A 22,897-nucleotide genomic window follows, 5' to 3' on the forward strand; every position below is an offset into this window, starting at 1 on the left:
ACAGGCATTTACTATGATGACAGCCTTTTAAAAACACACACGCAAACAAGCTACTATTGTATAGCACACACTATGGATTCAGCGTGTAATCAAAATACATCACAGAGTTGAAAAAAAAAAAACATATACACACACACACAGAGTTATTTCCACAAACACAACTGAGTTCAGAGAATTTCCATTCTGACAATGGGTCTTGATGTAACCTCAAGCAGCTTTTCTGTTTCTCTGTTCCACTTCACAAAGACACCAAGCAAAACTCTCTCTCTTTCATTACAGTGGCTCTATTTTTCTCCACAAACAAAAAGTTCATCCAAATTTCCCAAGAATCATCCCTCTTCTGTATAATTTTTTAGAAAAGCACTGTATCATAAGCAAGAAAGAGGCAAAACACTCTTCAAGTCAACTTCTCTCAGTTTTACCAAATTTTACTGGTAAGAATGTCACGCTCAACCTCTTCCCTCATAATAGATAACCACATCTTCCTGTCCATCTCCAAACGCCAATCAGCTGCGGATGTATGTTTAATAAGATCTTCAATGATTGGCTTCTTGTACCAATTTCAATTAATTCCAAAGAGTTGACTGTCATCCTGCAAAACCCACTTGCTGTATTCCTTGAATAATTTAAACACAATATCACTAATCTTTTAGCCCATCAGTAGCAGAATTTGTTTATTAAGATAATAGGTGAATTTTCACCCGAATGCTCTAAAAATGTTCCCAAGAATAGATATGCACTCAAGAAAACTAGCTGCTACCCAACATGAACTAAAAGTGTTCCTTTCTAGAGCTTGCCACTTGCTGTTACAATTTAGTTATCAATAGGAACATTCCAACTGGGAATAAGGTAACACATAAGAAATGAAGGGTGATTGTGGCTGAAGTAAAAAATCTTTGGTGGATGTGCTTTTTACTGTATGTGTGGCAATATGGCCAATGTTTTCTCAATACATTATTAATTGTACCAAAATGGCCAATTTTAAGTATATTTCTTAGACAAATGAATTCAAATTTATCATATAAAACTGTGACCTTTTTTAAGCTACAAGGAAATTGGGTGAATTAGAGCCCCACTCTAGCTTTAAAGAAAAAGCCGTATTCCATGGGCAGCGCTTGTGGCTCAAGGAGTAAGGTGCCAGCCCCATATACTGGGGGTGGCAGGTTCAAGCCCAGCCCAGGCCAAACTGCAAAACAAAAAAGAAAAAAAAAAGCCTTATTCCAGGTAATAAAGGATCATCTTCAACACACTTAGTTTACCTACACTTTAAGGGGAAAATGTTTCCTTTTCTAGGCAGTGAGAACAGGGAGGAAGCAGGAATTGTTAGTGTTTTAAGGTAAAACATACTACCTGTATATATGTAATCCCTAGAAAAAATGTTAAATAAACATCTGTTTTAATTCGGAGAGATCAATATTTGTACATGAAAAAATACTTGTAAATAAATTAACACAAGTTTTAGGTGGTAGAGTGAGAAAGAGAACACGCTTCCCAGGAAAGATTTCCCAGGAAATATATGAAAGAAAAGGAACTTTCATATATTCAATGCCACTTACTGTGAAACAAGGAATTCTTGAGATTTGCAATAATTCTTAATCTAACATATCTGTTCCAATGTAACTAAAAACAAACCTGTTTTTAACATTAATCAAGACATGTCATTCCCAAAGATATATATCATAGTGTGGAATCATTATGTGATACTAAAAAGAAATCATAATTTTCCATATATGTCTATGTACCATATTAGCTAATTTAAAAGAAGAAAGCCAAGTATGATAAATAATATGCAAGGCATCTATTTTTTTTTAACTCTATACTCCAACCAATTCACTGGCAAAATCTGAATGTGTTCACGCACACACGCGTGGGGAAGGAGAATGTTGCATATTGGTAAAGTTTCAACATAAAATTTCTCCAAGGTTACAATTCAGAACAAAAATTAAATTCCAAATATTAATTATCACAGTTCACTGAAACCTTTCAGTTACTCTAAATCTATCTAAAATACTAAGTTAAATACTGCCTACCTACTAAATTAGAAATAAGTTTAAGTTTTACATATTGGCTTTTAGGAACAACTCCTAATTGCTTCATAATACTTTCAGATGTTATTATGTAGTGATTTTCTTTTTGGTTTTTTTTTTTTTTGTAGAGACAGAGTCTCACTGTACCACCCTCGGGTAGAGTGCCATGGCGTCACACGGCTCAAAGCAACCTCCAGCTCTTGGGCTTACGTGATTCTCTTGCCTCAGCCTCCCGAGCAGCTGGGACTACAGGCGCCCACCACAACACCCAGCTATTTTTTGTTGTTGCAGTTTGGTTGGGGCTGGGTTTGAACCTACCACCCTCGGTATATGGGGCCAGCGCCCTACTCACTGAGCCACAGGCGCCACCCATTATGTAGTGATTTTCATCATGCAGTAACTGTATCAGCAATACAGTTAATGAATAGTTCCTAAGAGAAGTATTTATTAAGTATCCTAGACGCCACATACAGTACCAAGTGCTTTATATAACTTGTCTCATTAATTTCTCCTAACAACTCTATTGACATCAGTAGAGGTATTACTATCCTCAGTCTATAGAAGAAAAAACAGGCTGAAAGAATTTTAGTCACACAATCAGAATTACTGTTAGCAAGGTGAGTCTTCCCTCAGCGTCTGTGGGGGATTGGTTCCAGGATCTTCCATGAATACCAAAATGGAAGGATGCTTAAGGCCCTTATATAAAGTGGCCTAGTGTTTGTATATAACATATGCACATTCCTATACGTTAAATTTCTACATTTCTCACAATACCTAATACAAAGTAAATGTCATGTAAATAGCTGTTATACTGTATTCTTTGGGAAATTATGACAAGAAACAAAGTATGTACATGTTCAGTACAGATGCAATTAAAAAAATATATTTTGATCCACAGTTGGTTGAATTGATGATGCAGAACCCAAGGACACAGAGGGCTGACTGTAACTGTCCTGAGATTAGATCACTAGACCATCTGGATTCCAGAATTCTTATGATTTTTACTGTTTGTCACCCTGTTACTTAAAAAAAATTCTGAGAAGACAAATTTAGAATTAGTTACCAAACATGCACCTCCTGGTTTATGCCTGGATGTATGCCATCCCGTAGATGTGTTCAACGCACTGCAAGCTTTCAATACATAACTGTTTAACACAAACTCACTAATGCAGGAAAACATCAGCTCGTCTAACATACAACTTTCCTAATCACCAGGCTGCCAGAATTGCTCTGAATATGAACATATTCCAACAAGGAAAAGAGTTGTCAGTGAAAAGGGAGACCATGAATCCCCAGCAACAATATGCTCTGCCAAGCAGAACCAAAGTACCAAAGCCTATTAAGAAATGAAGCACTGTAATTGGCTGTTTTACTCTGCAGAAGGAATGAAGTACTTACATTGGGTAGAATGTCTATTCAAAATAAGCCTTCATGGACAAAGACCAGAAACAAGAAAAGCAGCAGAAAAGAAATAGAAGAGAGTAAGAACTGCTTATGTAATAAGACCAGGCCTGCTGTCATAGGAGTAGGTAAAAAGTACAAGCAAAATCAGGGTGCAGGGAGGAGGAAGGAAGATGGCTGCCTAGAGGCAGCCTTCACCAGAGGCTCCTGCCCAGAGGGAAAGACACTGGACAAAAGTGGACTCAGCGAAGCTGAAGGTCAGGGAGCTGAGCTAAGAAAGAAGACAGACAAGTGCACATCATCTCTACTGAGGCAAGCTTTGACTCCAAGAGAGAGCACCCAAGAAAACAAATTGCAGGTACAAAGCCCATCGTCAAGAGGACAAGAGACCCCTCCCTCAAGTGGAAGGCTTGTTGTGGGCTCTCTGCAAGCAAGGAGGAAAGAAAGACCTCTCAATGTACCCCATGGACAGAGCTGCTAAACACCAGGCCTCCTTCTCACAAGGTTCCACTTGTAAGCCCAGGCATCATCTTGCCCAGCATAAAATTGAACACTGAATTTTTCCCCACAATTCTGACCTCCCAGTCCACACTTCCCACCTCACCTGCTGGTCTGAAGGCTCACTGCTGCAGAGACCAGAGTGTTTGGCAATTCCCTGAGAGGCCTAGGCATTATGTGGGCCCCTGGGCAGCAGTACAGAAAGAGTGACTTGAGTGGAAGCAGGGGGGCACAGGGAAAGAGGGACACATGGGAGAGAGACACACTGTGATGGTATGCAGCTGGCAGAGGCGCTGATGCCCCTGTTGTGACTTTGAGGGGTGATTTTTTTCTGACTTGGTGGCTAACTAGAGGGGACCAGGCTCCATCCTTTTGGGTTTGCGGAACAGAGCTGTCTGTGAATTTCTACTATTAGGCCACTGCAAACCCTTTGAACTCTCCCTGTTGTGCAGTGATTGTACTGCCCGGGACAATGTGATTAGAACTCTCAGCCTGGGCTGTCCACCCGGGGACCCTCCAAGGCTGAGCAGCAGGAAAGGACTGATTCTCCTCTTCCATCTGTCGCTGGCAGGGGGCCAGGTGCCACTGTTGTTTGTATCTCTCCCCAGCTGAGATTTCTGCCTAATATCGCGACTCTTAAGGATTAGGTAGTGGCTGGCTGACTTCAAGAGAGAGCCAGCTTATGGTATCTCACCAAGCAGGTCCTCAGAGTCTTTGGCTGCAGCTCTGAAAGGGACCTTTGTAAGGCTGTTGAGGAAAAGCCACAATCACAAGCCCAAGCTCATTGGTAAAGGGTAGGCTAACTTCACTTCCCAAACCAATCTCACCCTACCAGTTTTAACTGCCAAACTGCAGATAATACTCATGAGGCATAACCAGTGGAAGAACTCTAACAACATGAATAATCAGAGTAGATCAACTCCCCCAAAGAATGACAAAGGAGATGCAACAGAAGATGTCATTCATAGATAAATGGCTGAATTGTCAGAAATAGAATTCAGAATATGTATGGCAAGTAAGATGAATATAATGGAGGAAAGGATGGAAATAGAAATCCAAATAGTTCAAAAGTTGTCTAAACCAGTTCTCCAGGAAATACTCAGACCCTTTTTCCACAATGACCAGCACAGTGGTCTACCACCAAAGTAAGTTCACCCAGAATTTATCAAACAAAACTTAACTTCCACAATGGTGAAAGAATTAAAAATATCCACTGAACTTTTGAAAAACATAACAGCCAAAACAATACCATACCTATCAATTCTCTCAATTAATGTGAATGGTTTAAATTGTCCTGGAAAGAGGCACAGGTTAGCTGACCAGATACAAAAACTCAGGCTAGGTATCTGTTGCCTACAAGAGACTCATCTTACCTTAAAGCAGCAGTGGGTCAACCTTTGGGTCACTACTCCTTTTTAACAATGAAAATACAATGCAGCATTAGGAAGGTTGAGAACCACAGCCTTAAAGAATAAAAAAAGACTTAGGGTGATGGGATGGACATTCATAATACAGGCAAATGGAAATCAGAAAAAAGCAGGGGCTGCAATTACATTTGCAAATACAACAGGATTTAAACCAACAAAAATAAGGAAGCATGAGGATGGATACTACATATTTGTCAAGGGAAACACTCAACGTGAAGAGATTGCAATAATTAACATTTATGCACCCCATCTGAACACACCCCAATTTATAAAGCAAACCCTAAAGGATATGAACAATTTGATATCTTCTTGCACTATAATATTGGAGATTTAACACCCCTTTGTCAGTTTTGGATAGATCCTCCAAGAAGAAACTAAACAAAGACATATTAGACTTAAACTTGAGCCTTAGAACAAATGGACTTAAAGACATCTACAGAACATTTCATCCTAATAAAACTGAATACGTTTTCTTCTCATCGGCCCATGGAACATCCTCCAAAATTGATCATATCTTAGGACACAAGTCTAACCTCAACAAATATAAAAGAACAGAAATGGTATCTTCTTGAACCAACATGGAATAAAAGTTGAACTCAAGAGCAATAGAAATCTTCATACTAAAACAAAATCATGCAAACTAAATAACCGTAGGCTGAATGATAGCTGAGCCAAAGACTAGATTAAGAAGGGAATCATCCAATTTTTGGAACAAAATGATAATGAAGACACAAATTATCAAAACCTAAGGGATACCAAAAATCCAGTCCTAAGAGGGAAATTTATAGCATTAGAAGCCTTCATCAAGAAAACAGAGAGAAAGTCAACACTTAATGGGCCTTCTCAAGCAACTGGAAAAGGAAGAACAATCTAACCGCAAATCCAGCAGAAGAAATAACCAAAATTAGAGCAGAGTTTAATTGTATTGAAAATTATGCCCCATGATCATATCAATGTACACAGCTATGATTTAATAAAAATAAATAAATAAAGAAAGAAAGAAAGAAAGAAAGAAAATTAAAAAATCATTCAGAAGATCAACAAAGCAAAAAGTTGGTTCTTTGAAAAGACTAATAAAATTGATAGCTAGCCCAGTGGTTCTCACCCTTCCTAATGCCATGGCCCTTTAATACAGTTCCTGTGGGTCACAACCCACAAGTCAAGAACCACTGGGCTAGCCTAACCAGAAATAGAAAAGTAAAATCACTTATACTATCAGTCAGAAATGATAAAGAAGAAATAAAAGCAGATACCAACAGAAATAAAAAAAAAAAAAATCCTCAATGATTACTACAAAAAACCCTATTCTCAGAAATTTAAAAATCTGGGGGAAATGGACCAATACCTGGAAGCACTCCACCTTCCTAGACTCAACCAGAAAGAATTAGAAATTTTAAAATAGATATCAACCACTGAAATAGCATCAACTATACAAAATCTCCTAAAAAAACAAAGTCCAAGACCAGATGGCTTCACATCAGAATTCTACCAAACCTTCAAAGAGGAAATGGTACCTATATTACATAACCTTTTCTAAAACATAGAAAAAGAAGGAATCCTCCTCAACACATTCTATGAAGCAAATATCACTTTTATCCCTAAATCAGGAAAAGACCCAACAAAGAAAGAAAACTATTTTGACCAATATCATTAATGAATATCAATGTAAAAATATTCAATAAGATCCTAGCAAACAGAATTCAAAATCAAAAAAATTATACACTACTATCAAGTTGGTTTTATCCCAGGGTTACAAGGTTGTTTCAACATACGTAAATCTATAACTATAATATACCACATAAATAAAATAAAAAAACAAAGACCATATGATTTTATCAATTGATACGGAAAAAGCCTTTGATAATATCCAGCATCCTTTCATCATTACAAGAATTAAGAAAATAGGCTTAGATAGGACACTTCTTAAACTGATAGAGGCCATCTATTGCAAACCCACAGCCAACATCATATGGAATGGGAATAAAAGTGAAAACATTTCTACTCAGATCTGGAACTAGATAAGAATACCCACTGCCACCACTGCTACTCATCATAATAATGGAAGTCCTAGCCATAGCAATCAGGCAAGAGAATAAGGGTATTCAAACAGGGTCAGAAGACATCAAACTCTCACTCTTCGTGGATGATATGATCTTATACCTGGAAAACTACAGGGCCTCAATTACAAAGCTCTTAGAAAGTGATCAAGGAATACAGCACTGTCTCCGGATACAAAATCAATACTTACAAATCAGTAGCTTTTATATATACCAACAATACTCAAGCTGAAAATATAGTTAAGGACTCTATTCCTTTTACAGTAAGGCCAAAGGAGATAAAATACCTGGGAATTTGTCTGACAAAGGATGTGAAAGATCTTAGTAGTGAGAATTATGAAACCCTGAGAAAAGAAACACCTGAAGATGTTAACAAATGGAAAAACATACCATGCTAATGGCTGGGAAGAATCAACATTATTAAAATGTCCATACTACCCAAAGCAAGCTACAGATTTAATGCAATCCCTTTCAAAGCACCAATGTCATACTTTAAAGAACTTGAAGAAAACAGTACTTCATTTTATATGGAATCAGAAAAAAAACTTGAATAGCCAATACGTTACTTAGAAATAAAAACAAATCAGGAGGCATCACATTCCCAGACTTCAAGTTATACTACAAATCTACAGTGATCAAAACAGCATGGTACTGGCACAAAAACAGATGTACATATATGGAACAGAATAGAGAATCAAGAGATGAACCTAGCCACATATCGTCATCTAATCTTTGATAAGCCTAACAAAAATATACACTGGGGAAGAGGTTCCCTATGTAACAAATGGTGCTGGGAGAACTGGCTAGCGAACTATAGAAGACTGAAACTGAACCCTTACCTTTTGCCACTGATAAAAATTGATTCTCACTGGAAAAAAGATTTAAATTTAAGACATGAAACTATAAAAGTAGTAGAAGAGAGGACAAGGAAAATTCTCGAAGATATTGGCTTGGGAAAATATTTTATAAGGACTCCCCTGGCAATTGAAGCAACACAAAAAGTGTATTACTGAGATCTGATCAAGCTAAAAAGCTTCTGCACAGCTAAGGGCACTGCAAATAAAGCAAACAGCCAGCCTTGGGAATCAGAGATTTTTGCAGGTTATGATTCCAACAAAGGTCTGATAACTACAATCTACACAGAACTAAAATTAATCAATAAGAAAAGAACAAACAATCCCATTTCTTTGTGAGCAAGAGATTTGAACAGAAAATTCTCTGAAGATGACAGGCAAATGTACAACAAACAAATGGAAAAATGCTTATCATCTTTAGTCATCAGAGAAATGCAAATCAAAACCACTTTGAGACATCACCTAACTCCAATAAGATTAGCCTACATCCCAACATCCCAAAACTGCAGAAGCTGGCGTGGACATGGAGAGAAGGGAACACTTCTACACCGCTAGTAGACTGCAAACTAATAAACTAATACATTCTTTTTGGAAAGAAGTATGGAGAATTCTCAAGAAAGTAAAAGTTGACCTACCATTTGATCCTGCAATTCCATTACTATCACCCAGATGAACAAAAATCATTTTACAAAAAAGACATTTTTTGTAAAAATGTTTTGCTTATTGCAGCCCAATTCATAATTGCCAAGTCGTGAAAGCAACCCAAATGCCCATCAACCCATGAATGGATTAACAAATTGTGGCATATGTACACCATGGAATACTATGCAGCCATAAAAAGATGGAAAGCTTATATCTTTTTTTTTTTTTTTGTTAGGGCTGAGTTTGAACCCGCCACCTCTGGCATATGGGACTGGCGCCCTACTCCTTGAGCCACAGGCACCGCCCGAAACTTAACATCTTTTATGTTTACCTGGATGGAGCTGGAACATATTCTTCCTAGTAAACTATCTCAAGAATGAAGCAAAAAGGTATTCATTGTACTCAATGCTATCATGAAACCCATATATAATCACTTACACATTCATGTGAATGATAAAATACAAATATAGTCTAAAAAGGAGGAGGAAGGAGAGAAGGGAGGGGGGAACACGAGTGAAGGGAGGATATTTGGTGGGATCTCAGCCAGTGTGCACAAGGCAAGGGTACATTTCAAAATGACTAAGAGTATATTGTAAATGTCTTATCACAAAAATAAGTAAATGAGGTGATGGTTATATTAATCAGTTTGAGTTAAGCCAGCAGTTCTCAACCTGTGGGTCATGACCCACAGGAACTGTATTAAATGGTGGGGACATTAGGAAGGTGGAGAACCACTGATCTAAGCATTCCACATTGTATATCAAACCATCACATTGCACCCCATAAATGTATACAGTTATAATTTAATAAAATTTTAAAAAAACAGGGTGCAGAGGAGAGATAAGGGGGTGTAGGGGAGGGAGAAGGGTATGCGATAGAAGCTCAGACTCCAAGTGAAACAGTCAGCAATGACATAGAGCAGAGCACAGTTCTGTTCTCAAGGGAGAGAGAAAGACGCAGTAGTGACCTACCCCCCCTTATACATGGTTTCAGTTACCTACAGTCAACTGTGGTCCCAAAATAATATGTGGAAAATTCCTGAAATAAACAATTCATAAATTTTAAATCACACATTGTTCTAAATAGCATGATGAAATCTCACCCTGTCCTGCCCCATCCCGCCCAAGAAATGAATCATCCCTTTGTCCACAAGTTTTCAGTCTGTCCAGGCCTCCCGCCCATTAGTCATATAGGAGCTGTCTCAGTTACTAGGTTAACTGAGAAGCATCATAGCACTTGTGTTCTAATAACCCTGATTTTACTTTATAATAGCCCCAAAACACAAGAGCAGTGATGCTGGGATATTATAATTGCTCTATTTTATCTTTAGCTATTGTTGTTACTCTTCCACTGTGTCTAATTTATAAATTAGACTTTCTCATAGGTATGTACGCATAGGAAAAGACATAGCATGGATAGGACGTAGTACTATCTTCGGCTTTAGGCACCCACTGGGGGTCTTGGAATGTATTCCCCAAGGATAAGGGGGATACCTGTACTTACTCTATGTATAGTGATCAACTGAGTCACACAGCACCCTAGTCCAATGCTTTTCAAGGCAACAGAGAACATTCACCACACTAATTTATCTCATCCTCACTCTGCGTTAGGCAATTATTATTTTTTTTTACTTCCTGAACAATTACATGTAAAATACAGTACTGAGTTCAAGAGAGCTGAATAAAATGATAATTCCAAAACTAAAACTCTTTTTTTTTTTTTTTTTTAATTTTAAGACAGAGTCTCACTTTGTGGCCCTTGGTAGAGTGCTATGGCATCATAGCTCACAGCAACCTCAGACTCTTGGGCTCAAGTGATCCTCTTGCCTCAGTCTCCTGAGTAGCTGAGACTACAGGTACCTGAAATAACACCTGGTTTTTTGTTTGTTTGTTTTTAGAGACAGGGTCTCGCTCTGGCTCAGGATGGTCTTGAACTCATGCACTCAGGCGATCCACCCACCTCAGCTTCCTAGAGTGCTAGAATTACAGATGTGAGCCGCTGCACCTGGCAAAACTAAAACTCTTATCTCAGTCCAACATTTATTTACAATCCTACTTCTACTATACAGTACATATAGTACTTTAAAAAGAAAGAAAAAAGTGTACTTCATTTTAGAATGAGTTCTCTAATAAGATTTTTATTCATTAGGAATTTAAAGTTTCAGAGATATAGGGCATTTACCTTTTCAGAACACCCCCTAACATGCCTACAGGCTAAGGTTTAAGTGAACCAGGTTATAAAATAGTATGTATCCAAGTATTTCTAACCCTATGTAGACACTTTCACCCAAGAGTATCACCTGCTGCCTCAATATCATTAGTAAATCTTTACCTTTCCAATTCTCAGCTCCCTAAAGCCTTATATTTTGCTGCCTGCCTAAAGTCTACGAAGCCGTCACACACTGCAGACTAAATTTCCTTCCAGTGGGTTTTTCACCAAAAGCACAAACCAATGAAACTAATGATTTTAGAGACTCAGGTTAGGCATCAGGACCTATTCAAGTCATAAGTGCAAGGTAACTCCATATCAGTTTATTTGTCAAAATGAGAATCCAGTATCTGTCTCCACAGTAATGCTACAAAGAAGATGATATTGTCATATGTGATGGCAAAAGATATTTCAACAGAGATCATATCCTAGAATTTCCCTGTGTCATTATTGAACAAATCGAAATGAAACATGGTAAGATTAAATAAATTGCTAAATGCAAACGCAGATTGGAGACACTTTATCCTTTGATGTAGGAATGTAGGAAGCCTTTCCAAATGTCTGCAAATACCCCCTGAGCTTACCTGTAATACATAAAATGAAACAGAGCCCTGTTACTCCAAATGGGATCTGTGAGCCTGCTGCCTCTGCTGCACCTAGAAATAAATGTAATGCAGAGACTGTATTTTAACAACTCCAGGTGATTTCCAGGTAGGCTGAAGTTTGAGAAGCACTGATCTAGAAGCTATGTTATATGTACACAGAGAAAAAGACAGCCAGCAAGAGACACATCTCTTTAGGAGAGGCCTAAGGAGATTCATCTAACTCCAAGACTCATGACTTCAGGTGTACTTAAAAAGATTCCACAAAATGGGCAGTGCCTGTGGCTCAGTGAGCAGGGTGCCAGCCCCATATACCAAGGGTGGTGGGTTCGAACCCAGCCCTGGCCAAACTGCAACAAAAAATAGTCAGGCATTGTGGTGGGCACCTATAGTCCCAGCTGCTCAGGAAGCTGAGGCAAGAGAATCGCCTAAGCCCAGGAGTTGGAGGTTGCTGTGAGCTGTGACACCATGACACTCTCCCAAGGGCGATAGAGTAAGACTCTGTCTCAAAAAAAAAAAAAAACTACAGAAGTACAATTAAAAAGTCAGTTGTCTGTAAGAAGGCAAGGACGCAAGTTAGAAGAGAAGACTAGTTCTAAAACCCCTTGCCTGGCCAGGGACACAGTAGCTCATGCCTTTAATCCCAGCACTCAAGGAGGCCAAGGTGGGTAGACTGCTTGGGCTCCACGGTTCCAGACTAGCATCTCTACTAAAAGTAGAAAAATTAGCCAGGTGTTGTGGTGGGCACCTGTAGTCCCAGCTACTTGGGAGGCAGAGCAAGAGGATTTCTTGAGCCCAGGAGTTTGAGGTTGCTGTGAGCTATGACTCTATGGCACTCTGCCCAGAACAACAGAGTGAGACTTGTCTCAAAAAAACATTTTAATTAAATAAATAAATAAATAAATACAAAGAAAAAAATAAAATCCTTTGCCTGCCATGTGAGATATGGCAGGCATGTGAGATATGACACCATGGCACTGGACCCAGGGGTGACAGAGTGAGACTCTATCAAAAAAAAAAAAAAAGAATGCAATGAAAAGTTGAGTAATCCCCATAAATTCCCTTACAGAAATGGTTTACATTATTTATGATAATGAATGAACAAGAGGTTTTAAAGCAATGAAATTTCATCATCTTTTCAATTTGGAACAAAACAAAGCATGCCACTGTTTTTAAAAGAAAAAAGAAACCTTCAAATACAGAGGTGATCATTTTAAATGGAATATTTTAAAAAGAAGTTTAGATATTCCTGGCAAACTACAGCTGGCAAATTCAGGCTCCATGCTGGAGTCTTTTACAGATTTTTATTCAAATCCCAAATTTATTTTATTTGGTTAAATCAGTATACATCCCTTTACAATTGGGTTAAACTATAAAACCTTACTTATTTAATATTGTTAATTCAGTGACACAATTCAGTACCATTTTTTTCTTTCAATAAAATAAGAATAACCTTGTTTTAAATGACATATACCAGTTTTTCATATCAGCTATAAATAATTACCTCCTTCTAACAGGCCTATTCCTGCAAATAAAAATGTCCTTTTTGCCGGATTAAACGTCTTCATCATCTGAGAATATTTCTTCTGCAAATTTGTAGTTGGAAAATTTGCCATTAGAAGTTTCTTTGTTAAAATGGGCTCTTTAAATTGCTTTGGGAAAGCAGTCACATAGCTAATTATTTATGGGAGGAGGAGAGCAACCTGTTCTAAAGTTAAGATATTTAACAAAACCTTTGGCCACAACCATTGTACCTTAAGATATCATTTACAATCAAAGGCAACTACCTTGGTATTTATAATATTTTTAAAAGTCTAAAAATAGGATAACAGAAGTAGCCAGAAAAACAGTTTACAAAACAATGAGAAATGTTCCAGAGGAACCTATCCTGGGAGTGTAATCTCCTGTGAGGGGGAGCCCAAAGCACCCCCTGCAGAGGACACAGTTTGCAGGGATGTTACTTCAACTTGCACTGACATCCAGTAAGTCTTCGGTCTCTCCGAGGAGTCTTTTTCTTCATAAAGAATATAACTATTGACTCTCACATTTAATTCAAGAGATACCCCTAGCAGAAAAGAAAGTGGAGTGGACATGCTTTCGTTGTGGAACAAATTGGAAATTAACAAAAACAAGATGTTTACTTGCTTTTCCAAAAGTGTTTTCACTTATCTGCCTCTCTCAAAAGCTAGTTTTATATTTTTGGATTTATAATAGAAGGCATAACAATATGCCTTATAACAATATCCTTAACATAGACACATAACATTTCATAAAGTAAAAACAAAAAATTAGGGCTATGGTTTGCATCCTGGCAGTTCCTTTTACAGAATCCTTATTAGCAGCCAAAAAAGAAAACAAAATTTCTTAAGACACAGCTGTAAAAACTTTGCTAGCCCTATTCGTTTTTTCTCAAAAGAAACACACACACACACACACGCAATCAAAATTTATTTTGTAAGAAATAAACTTGTGAACTGCATTTCAAATTAATTCCCAAAGAATTCCAAGTATGCAGGGTTATATGGACTGCCATTCTTCCCACTGGATTTTTAAACAATGTTGAAACACGGCTGTTTGAAATACTTCAGTCCTGTCGTTTAACACTGTTCAAAATGTCAAGAGCCAGATTGCGCCCCAGTGGCCACTCTTCAGCAAATAACACATCCTTTGAAGTTAAAATGCTCCTAAAATGATGTCAAGTGAGAATTCCTAAGCCAGCACAGGAAAAAAAGTTCCTACTGCTGAAGAAATTCATAATTTCCTGAGTCACAATTAGGGGGAAAAAAAAAAAAACACTTTCATTATCAAAACTTGTGAATTTGGCACGTTGTAATCTAATCAATTCCTTTACCTCCAGGCAATGTTTTTATACATTGTTTCCTAATTAAATAAACCATGATCATATGCCTATTAGTGAACTCGTTTGGGGGTTTTCTTTTAACTTGTTGCTTCTGAGGAATAATTACACATTTATTATAATAAATTCTACAAAAATGAAGGATAATGATAACCAAGAAACATTTAACTCTGCCACCACACCTAGCACAGAGCTGCTATTCCAAGGGCACTAATGTACGTTTCATTTGACAAATCATGCAATTCAGCCCGTCACCTTGACTATAACTACATGCTGTGCCACACTCCACACCGTGTCTCACTCTAATATCACAAATGCCCTGCCAGAGAAATCAAGAAACAAGCCTATGTCAAATTATCATAAGCAAATAGCACTTCCTCTGTCAAATGCGAGGGTACTTCAAAAATAGTCATGGTAACACTGCCCTCAAGGAATGTGGCACCTGTCTAATCTTCAAAAAAGCAAATATCCATATAGTTCTATTTAATTCCACAATAAAATGGAATATAAAGCTGGAATTACAATTTTTGATTCCTATCTCTTTTCCATATTAATTTTCTAGATACAGATCAAACTATTTCTCTCCATAACATCTTTAAAACAATAATTTCTACTTTTTAAAATTAACTGCATCTTACAAATTATCATTAAATACAGCAAATGATTCTAAAAACATGGTAACTTTCAATGTTGAATCTTGAAAAGTTATTTTAGTGCTCTTGCCTTCTTCAAAATTCTCCTATGCAGACAGGTTTTTTTTTGTTTCCCATTTATCTGTAAAGATAAATGGTCAGAGTTGTAAACCCAAAAATGTAATACCAAAAGTTTCTGAAAGACTCGAACATTTAGACCTTTTATTCTAGAAACCGTGAGTACCTAAAAAACTGACAAATATGATTAAAAAGCTAAACTGTCAGAGAGGAGGAAAAGAGAGGAAGAGGAACCAACAGAATTTTGACAGCACTGCATCTTCTCGGCATGAACTGCCTCAAAAATTCGGTTAAAATTTCTGAGGCAAAAGTCTTTAAGCCCTTTGAAAAGGTGAGGTACTATCTAGTCAACCCAAAGAATTCAGCCACTGCAGATCTCTAAGAAAAACAATTGACCTGGACAATGAGGAAGGAAACACTTAGGAGAGATGTATCCAAGTTTCTGAATGTATGACTAAAGCATCAATGAGCACTAGACCAAAAATAAGGCCAGGCCAAACCAATCAACATGTATTTTAAGTATGCATGTTGCAGAAAAGAAGTTAACAAGAGTCCTAAAAAGGGCGGTGCCTGTGGCTCAAAGAGTAGGGCGCTGGGCCCATATACTGAGGGTGGCGGGTTCAAGCCTGGCCCTGGCCAAAACTGCCAAAAAAAAACATACAAGAGTCCTAATCAAAGTTTTAAAATATGAGTATCAGTGGGGAAAAAAATGAACAGGAAGTTAAAACATAACAAATAAAAGGTAAATTCAAATGAAATTCTATCTGTCAAAGGATAGCCTATCAACATTTTGGTAAGTTTATCATCATACTTCCAAATTAAAACACTTTACCTCCTATAAAGTACAGATAGGTGAAGACAATGCTTGGTAGGACGCTTGTTAACAAGGACAGCAACTATCGTATATTTTATATATTATGCGGCACATATATAAGAACCCCATGCCTGGTAATATTCATAATTAATGAATTATTAAATGTAGTAGTTTATTCCTAGAAAGCACATGGAAATCAAATCTTCAAAGAAGGAGCCAGGCCCAATGGCTCATGCCTGTAATCACAGCACTATGGGAGGTCAAAGCAAGAGGATTGCTTGAGGCCAGGAGTTTGTGACCAGCCTGGGAAACATGCCAAGATCCCATCTAGACAAAGATAAATTAAAAATTTAAAATAACACAAAAAAGCCATCTAGTCCTCTACATAATGACACCTGTAATTATTCAAAATATTATGTGTTGTTAATTCTATGAAAAGCATAAGATATATAATCCTGATGAAATGTTCCTCCACAATTTTTTTTTTTTTTTTTTGCAGCTTTTGGCCGGGGCTGAGTTTGAGCCTGCCACCTCTGGCATATGGGGCCGGCGCCTTACCTCTTTGAACCACAGGCACGGCCCCCTCCATATTTTTTTTTAACCAAGCTCCTGAGGCTAGTTATTCATCAGGACAGGTCTTTATATTCAACAACCCAGCCATCCTTTTCTTCCAGCCTGTCACAGTTGTCACTTTGGGGAAGCCATTAAATTCCCAAAGCTGATACAATACACAAGAGAGAACACAAGAAGGTTAAAAGACAAATATTACTATGTTAAAACACTTTGAATGAGATAAGAAAGTTATAAGACAGGAGGTTTACCAACCACAGATTTTCCAGAATGCTTTAAGGGTAAACTCTGTCCTTCTAGTATCATGAAGATGCCTGTTTTAGAGACAGTGCACTGCTAGCCTGTAAGAAATCACTGCACCCTCACAGGCATTTCATACAGGTGTTTTAGTGTGCTAAACAGCAACAAAGAGATTTGGAAGACAAACTGTGCTCCTAACTCATGGTGGAATCCAAAAGGTTGTAACAATTTCAGAATTACAGCAGCAGAAAATTCAGTGTTACCACGGGGTCACATTAGTGCTGAAAAACTGAGTGTGGAAGATAAAAACGACAGCCCACAGAATCACCAATGTATATTAAAAATAACACGTGTGTACATGCTTGCATATGCATATATGTGAAAACAACTAAGAGACAGATGGCTGGCAAGCAGTTTTCCCTATGGCATTTGTACACATTCGTTCAGTGGCTGTATTTGGGTCATCTACTATAATAAACATCATCTGACAGTTTCAGTGGAGGTAAGGTAAAGTGGTCCACCCTAATGTCACCTAATTTTAGTTTTACTGATAAGAGATAAATTAATTAAAAGAGCAAAATGAACCTTTTTCACATAGAGCTGTTTAAACAACCAGAACTTAGATGGAAAATAAATACTATACAAAATAATTCATAATGTATAAAATTGTATTTCAACTACATTTTTTTCAGGGTTATTATAAACTGGAAAGGAAATTGAAGAGTAAAACAATACTTCTGTGCACATTGGCTTTTTCCAAAAACCTTAGGAGACAACCACTGACATAAAAGCTTTTCCCTTACTTAATTTTAAAGTGATTCTTTCTAAAACATGCCTCTAGTAAACACCAGACATGCCTTCAGCGATTAAACCTGCTTGAATTTTAAGATAACAATCCGAGATTCATCCAAGGCACTGTATTACAGAGATGAATTTTTACAGCATTATTGATCATTTCACAGGGATTTCTTTCAGACGGGGTCAAAAACTCAACAACAGCATTAAAATAGAAGAAATACTTGAGTTATCTCTAGGAAAAAAAGCAAGTTTAAAAAAATTGTTAATCTTAATAAAAATGTACATATATACATATATTTTAATAGACAGGACCCAACTCTCTCACTCAGGCTGGAGTGCAGTGACAGGTCACAGTTCACTGTAGCCTCAAACTCCTGGGCTCAAGTGATCTCCCACTTCAGCTTCCCAAGTAGCTAAAACTGCAGATGTACACCACCACACCCAGCTAAATTCTTTATTTTTTATTTTTTTGTAGAGATGGGGTCCCTCTACATGGCCCAGCCTGGTCTTGAATTTCTGGCCTCAAGCAATTCTCCTGCCTCAGCCTTCCAAAGTGCTAGGATTACTGGCCACTGTATCTAGCCATTCAAAAAACTCTGTAGTTTTAGTATTAATTTTAGTATTTCTATAAAGACTGAAATTTACATATACAACCAAATCAAAACCTAAACTAGGAATGCCATTAAGAGTTCTGGGTGAGGCAGCACCTGTGGTTCAGTGGGAGGGTGCTGGCCCCATATACTGAGGGTAGAGGGTTTGAACCCAGCCCCGGCCAAACTGCAACGAAAAATAGCCAGGCGTTGTGGCAGGCACCTGTACTCCCAGCTACTTGGGAGGCTGAGGCAAGAGAATCACCTAAGCCCAGGAGTTGGATGTTGCTGTGAGCTGTGACACCACGGCACTCTACCAAAGGCGATAAAGTGAGACTCTCTCTCTAAAAAAAAAAAAAAAAAAAAGGAGTTCTAGGTGGATTTAAGAAATTTCTTCAATGGACGTGTTTCACAAAACGATCTCACAACAGAACCACTAGCAGACCCACAGGAAACATTTGTGATTATGGCTGGGTTTAACAAATGAAAAATGGGCAATAAGGAAAAAAATCTTCAATGGAGCCCAAAATACATTCTCTACTTCCCAAATCACAAATATCCTTTTTTTTTCAAACTAATGAAAGAATTAAACATGGAAGAATTAAAAACATGTAGACATTATCTTCTTTTTTACTTGTCTGAATATCGTAAGGGGCATGCTATCGATCAGATGATATATACAAGGTGAAATAAAACTTCAGAACAAGTTACGGGTTACCTCTGTGTGCTTTGGAGTAAACTGACTCCTCTCCTACTGTTATACCCAGGAGTAACTCATAACAGCATTTTTTAAGAGGATGAAAGGAAAATGATCCCATATCATGCTCAACAAATATGTAAAACAGCAGAGAACTGGGGGTCAGCGAGTTTTTCCCACGGACCCATACACCAAATTTCTTCAGAAAATAAGAGAAAATCCTTCAAGGAGTCACATACAACATCAGTTAAAATTTGGCAAAGATTGCATATGTGTATTTCAATTTTGCTCTAACCACAACTTAAGACTCAATATGGTTACTAGATTGAAGGCAAGGGAGAGTGGATGAAGCTGAAACTAGATAGGCCTTTTCATCAGATACTGCCAATTATTCTCTCCCACTGTTTGTTTCATCATATATTCTGAAGTTTAGCACAGACACATTTATAAAATATTAAATTTTACCAATGAAATTGATTTTGAATAAGAAAGTTTCACGTTCCATTTTACAATTTCAACCAAGCTACAGCAAAAAACTAAACATCGTGATATAGTTTATAAAGTAAACTTGATCATTATATTCCAAAGAAATCATAACTTTGAGAAGTACCACATGACTGTTCATTGTTCATGCTAAGGAGACATAAAGCCTTCCTAAGTAAATGCCAAATGTTCTGATTTAGTTAGGAAGTCAGACATAAGAGCCTCTCTCTTCTTAAGAGCTATTCTTTTTGCTTCCTGCACTGAGCTCTCCTTACAGAACTGTACTTCACAAAAGTTCCAGGAGGGCAGCAGAATCCACAGATGTAGTTCAAGCAACGTTTTAAACATGAATCTTTGCAGTCTGCAATGGAGTAGTGGAAATAAACACATTATTATCATCCTACAGTTTCCACTTGGCTCCCCAGCTCTCTTCCCCCTACACACACCAGTGAGTTACAGCAGTTAAACAGAAAATGTATCTAAAAGGCCACAATTTATTGTGCACCATAGCAATGAATCATTTTAACATGCTGTGCACACAACAAATTAAGTTCAGTGCTCCTATTAAGATGTACCTCATAATTTCTAGAATACATAAAAACAAAGTTTACTAATCTTAAGACTTCACTTTTTAAGGATCGATTAAGCATAGGCAGTTCTGCTACTAAGAAATCAGAGTCTAGAATACTTTTCAAATTGTAGCAAAGTAAAATTCACATTCACAAGCTGACTTACCAATGTATACGACCTACATATCACACTGAACATGTTACCAATTAGATGGTATGGGCAAATCATCACACTAAATTCATCTATGGAGCAAGAAGGTAGGAGTAAGTAATTTTAACACCCCATTCACAGCATGTGAAGAATTTTTAACAATTGCCAACCATAGAGCACAACTAATTCATCACCACAACCCACCATTTTCTCAAGTTACAGAGTCCTTGGGGAAAAAGGACAACACTTCTGACTGATGACTCAAGAGCACTGAATGAGCATTAGTTTTCTAAAAAAATATATACCCATATTTAGTTCAGTTCTTTCCTTAATTTGTTAAGAATGCTTTCTTCTGCCATAAACTTGTTTAAGGACTGGACAGAAACTAACAAGAGTATACAATAAGAATGCTTGATTTATCATTGTGTTCTACAATAGTTACAATATTCCAGTAAGTCTTTTTTAATAAGCTCTATATTCTAGGTTTAAATGCTTACTATTCAAACTGTCCCCAAAAGAGCCAGTAACTGCCCAGACTCACTCCTGAGCTCATTTTAATGAACGTTCACCTATCTTTGTAAGCAAGGGCTTTTTCACCTAAAAAACTAGCTATAGCAGGTGCACCATCAAACAGGATAGGAGAAAACAGAAACAACTCCACTCACTCTTTCACCCAGACCACACATCAGATCATGTAGTATAAATGCTAAAATCAATACACTGCTTAAAGTTGAGGAAAAGTTTATGCCCAATAGTCGCTTCCTATCAACTAGCCCTGCTAGGCATTACACAAAATACATTGCAAATGCTGCTGAACGTTCTTGTAACTCTTAACATTTCATAACTCATGTACAAGATTCGGTGATTTAAGGCATACTCCATAAACATGCTTTTGGCAGGTGAGTGAACACACCAGAGAAAATAAAATATGGCTAATTACCACCAAGGGAAGATTCTACCTTCACCTCTCCCCACTGTCAACCACTTTGCCAAAGTTCACTCTCGGCCTCGCCCTAACCCTGGGGATCCATTCACGTTCCACAGTCCAGAGAGGCTGCTGAAAAGCTGTCAAAGTAAATCTGTGCTCACTTTTTGGATGGTTTAATTTCAATGGAGCATGAAACACCCCAGGACGGTTAATAAGTTTAGCCAGGCGTGCTGTTCTCCCTAATATATTTTAATTATGCATCTGTTTTAATTGTAATCAGATTAAGTCACCAGAAAGGCACAAATTGGAATTTTCCCTAATGGCTACTAGTGGAGCTTTTCATCAGCTTCTAAACACTAACAACGTTTAAAAAATAGGTAGAGACACCAACACAACTATGACATTTTCCAGAAATCGATGCAGTTTCTCCAACAACACAGTTCAGGTCTCACTAAGCCACCCAAACTAACCCAAGTGCAGAAGACAACTTTGGTCTCTAGGGGCGTCTTCTTCCCCAATTAGCACAAAAGAATCACTGACGTCTAATGTAAAACTCCCAAACACAAATGAAAGCTGAGGCTTTTACAAAGTGCTACCCCATCGATTGCTGCGGGGGCCTGGGGAGGCGGGAGTCCAGGGCCGCAGTATCTTGGCTCAAAGTAAGTCCTTTTTACGTCAAATGAGAAAGCTGAAGCAGAGAACCATCTCTCTTTTCACTATCTTGGCAATTGTCAAACGTGTGCTGTAACTTCGGGAAATAAAAGTGTCCCATCAATGAAAGGAAACGGTACAGGGAAGATCTATTAGGGGGCGGGGAGCGGCTTCCTCCAGCCCAGACGTAAAATCACTTAATGTGCTTTTGTTGCACCAAGCAATACCTAAGACCTTTTTAAAAATACGTTCATTAAACAGTTTCCCAAATTGCCGGGATTTCCTCTAAGAAACTTAAGCAGCTGCCAGCAGCCAAGAAGTAGAGCGGAGAACCTGCTGCCGCTGAGTAGGAGCGGAAACTCCCTCAGGCCGCCCAGCGCGCTCGCGTCCCCGGTGTTTGCTTTAGGTGCTAATCTTTACATGTCGCCTAAACCTTTAGGTACAGAACCAGTTTCCCCAAGACGCACTTTGAGCCTTAAAGCAGGAAGCTACAGAACCACCGCGGAGTGCCCCCTACAGCCGGCCGCCCCCTCCTCGCGCCCCCTTACCTGTCATCATAGCAGAAATCTGCACTCAGGGTGTTGAGATACAAGGCAAGCCCCAGAGCGCTGCTCACCAACTCTGCAATCATCTCTCCACCGCCTTCCCTCCGGCTCGGCTCCCAGCGCGAGGGCAGCAGCGGCAACAAAAAACAGAAGCATCAATCCCCACCTTCGCCGCCTTCTCCTCCCAGCTTCACTTTTCCCTCGCTTCCCGACCCTCCCTCACCTCCCTCCCTCGGGTCCTTCCAATCCACGGCTCCTCTCCTCCTCCTCCTCGCTCCCGTCTCCGCAGCTCCCCGGGCGCGGGCTCACACCGCACTCCCCATGCCCTGCGCCCGCAAGTGGCGAGCGGCGTTCGGGTTCCGCGTCCCTCGGCGGATGCGCAGAGCTGGTCCTTGGCGCAGGTCGAGGCCCCCACCCTAACCCATGGCAGTTCGGGGCGCCCTAGGTGAGGAGTGGGACTCGGAGGAGATGGAAGAGGGCGGGATGGGGGCTGAGGGACCCAACCGAGCCGGGCTCTCGGACCAGCTGGAGGAAGAGAGAGAAAGAGGGGCGGGTGGGAGCGACCAGGCGAACCGCCT

General features: G+C 38.7%; 1 protein-coding gene across 2 annotated transcripts in view; it reads right to left on the reverse strand.

Moving 5' to 3' along the window:
* Positions 1 to 22,458, reverse strand: part of TMTC2 (transmembrane O-mannosyltransferase targeting cadherins 2) — a 474,733-nt gene extending 452,275 nt beyond the window's left edge. For both annotated transcript variants that reach the window (XM_053585171.1, XM_053585172.1), the window contains exon 1: positions 22,323 to 22,458. In XM_053585171.1, the coding sequence (XP_053441146.1) occupies positions 22,323 to 22,405 (83 nt within the window). In that variant the 5' untranslated portion in view covers positions 22,406 to 22,458. The remainder of the gene's footprint in view (positions 1 to 22,322) is intronic.
* Between the last annotated feature and the right edge of the window lie 439 nt (positions 22,459 to 22,897).

Source organism: Nycticebus coucang, chromosome 3, assembly GCF_027406575.1.
Source record: "Nycticebus coucang isolate mNycCou1 chromosome 3, mNycCou1.pri, whole genome shotgun sequence".
NCBI lineage: Eukaryota > Metazoa > Chordata > Mammalia > Primates > Lorisidae > Nycticebus > Nycticebus coucang.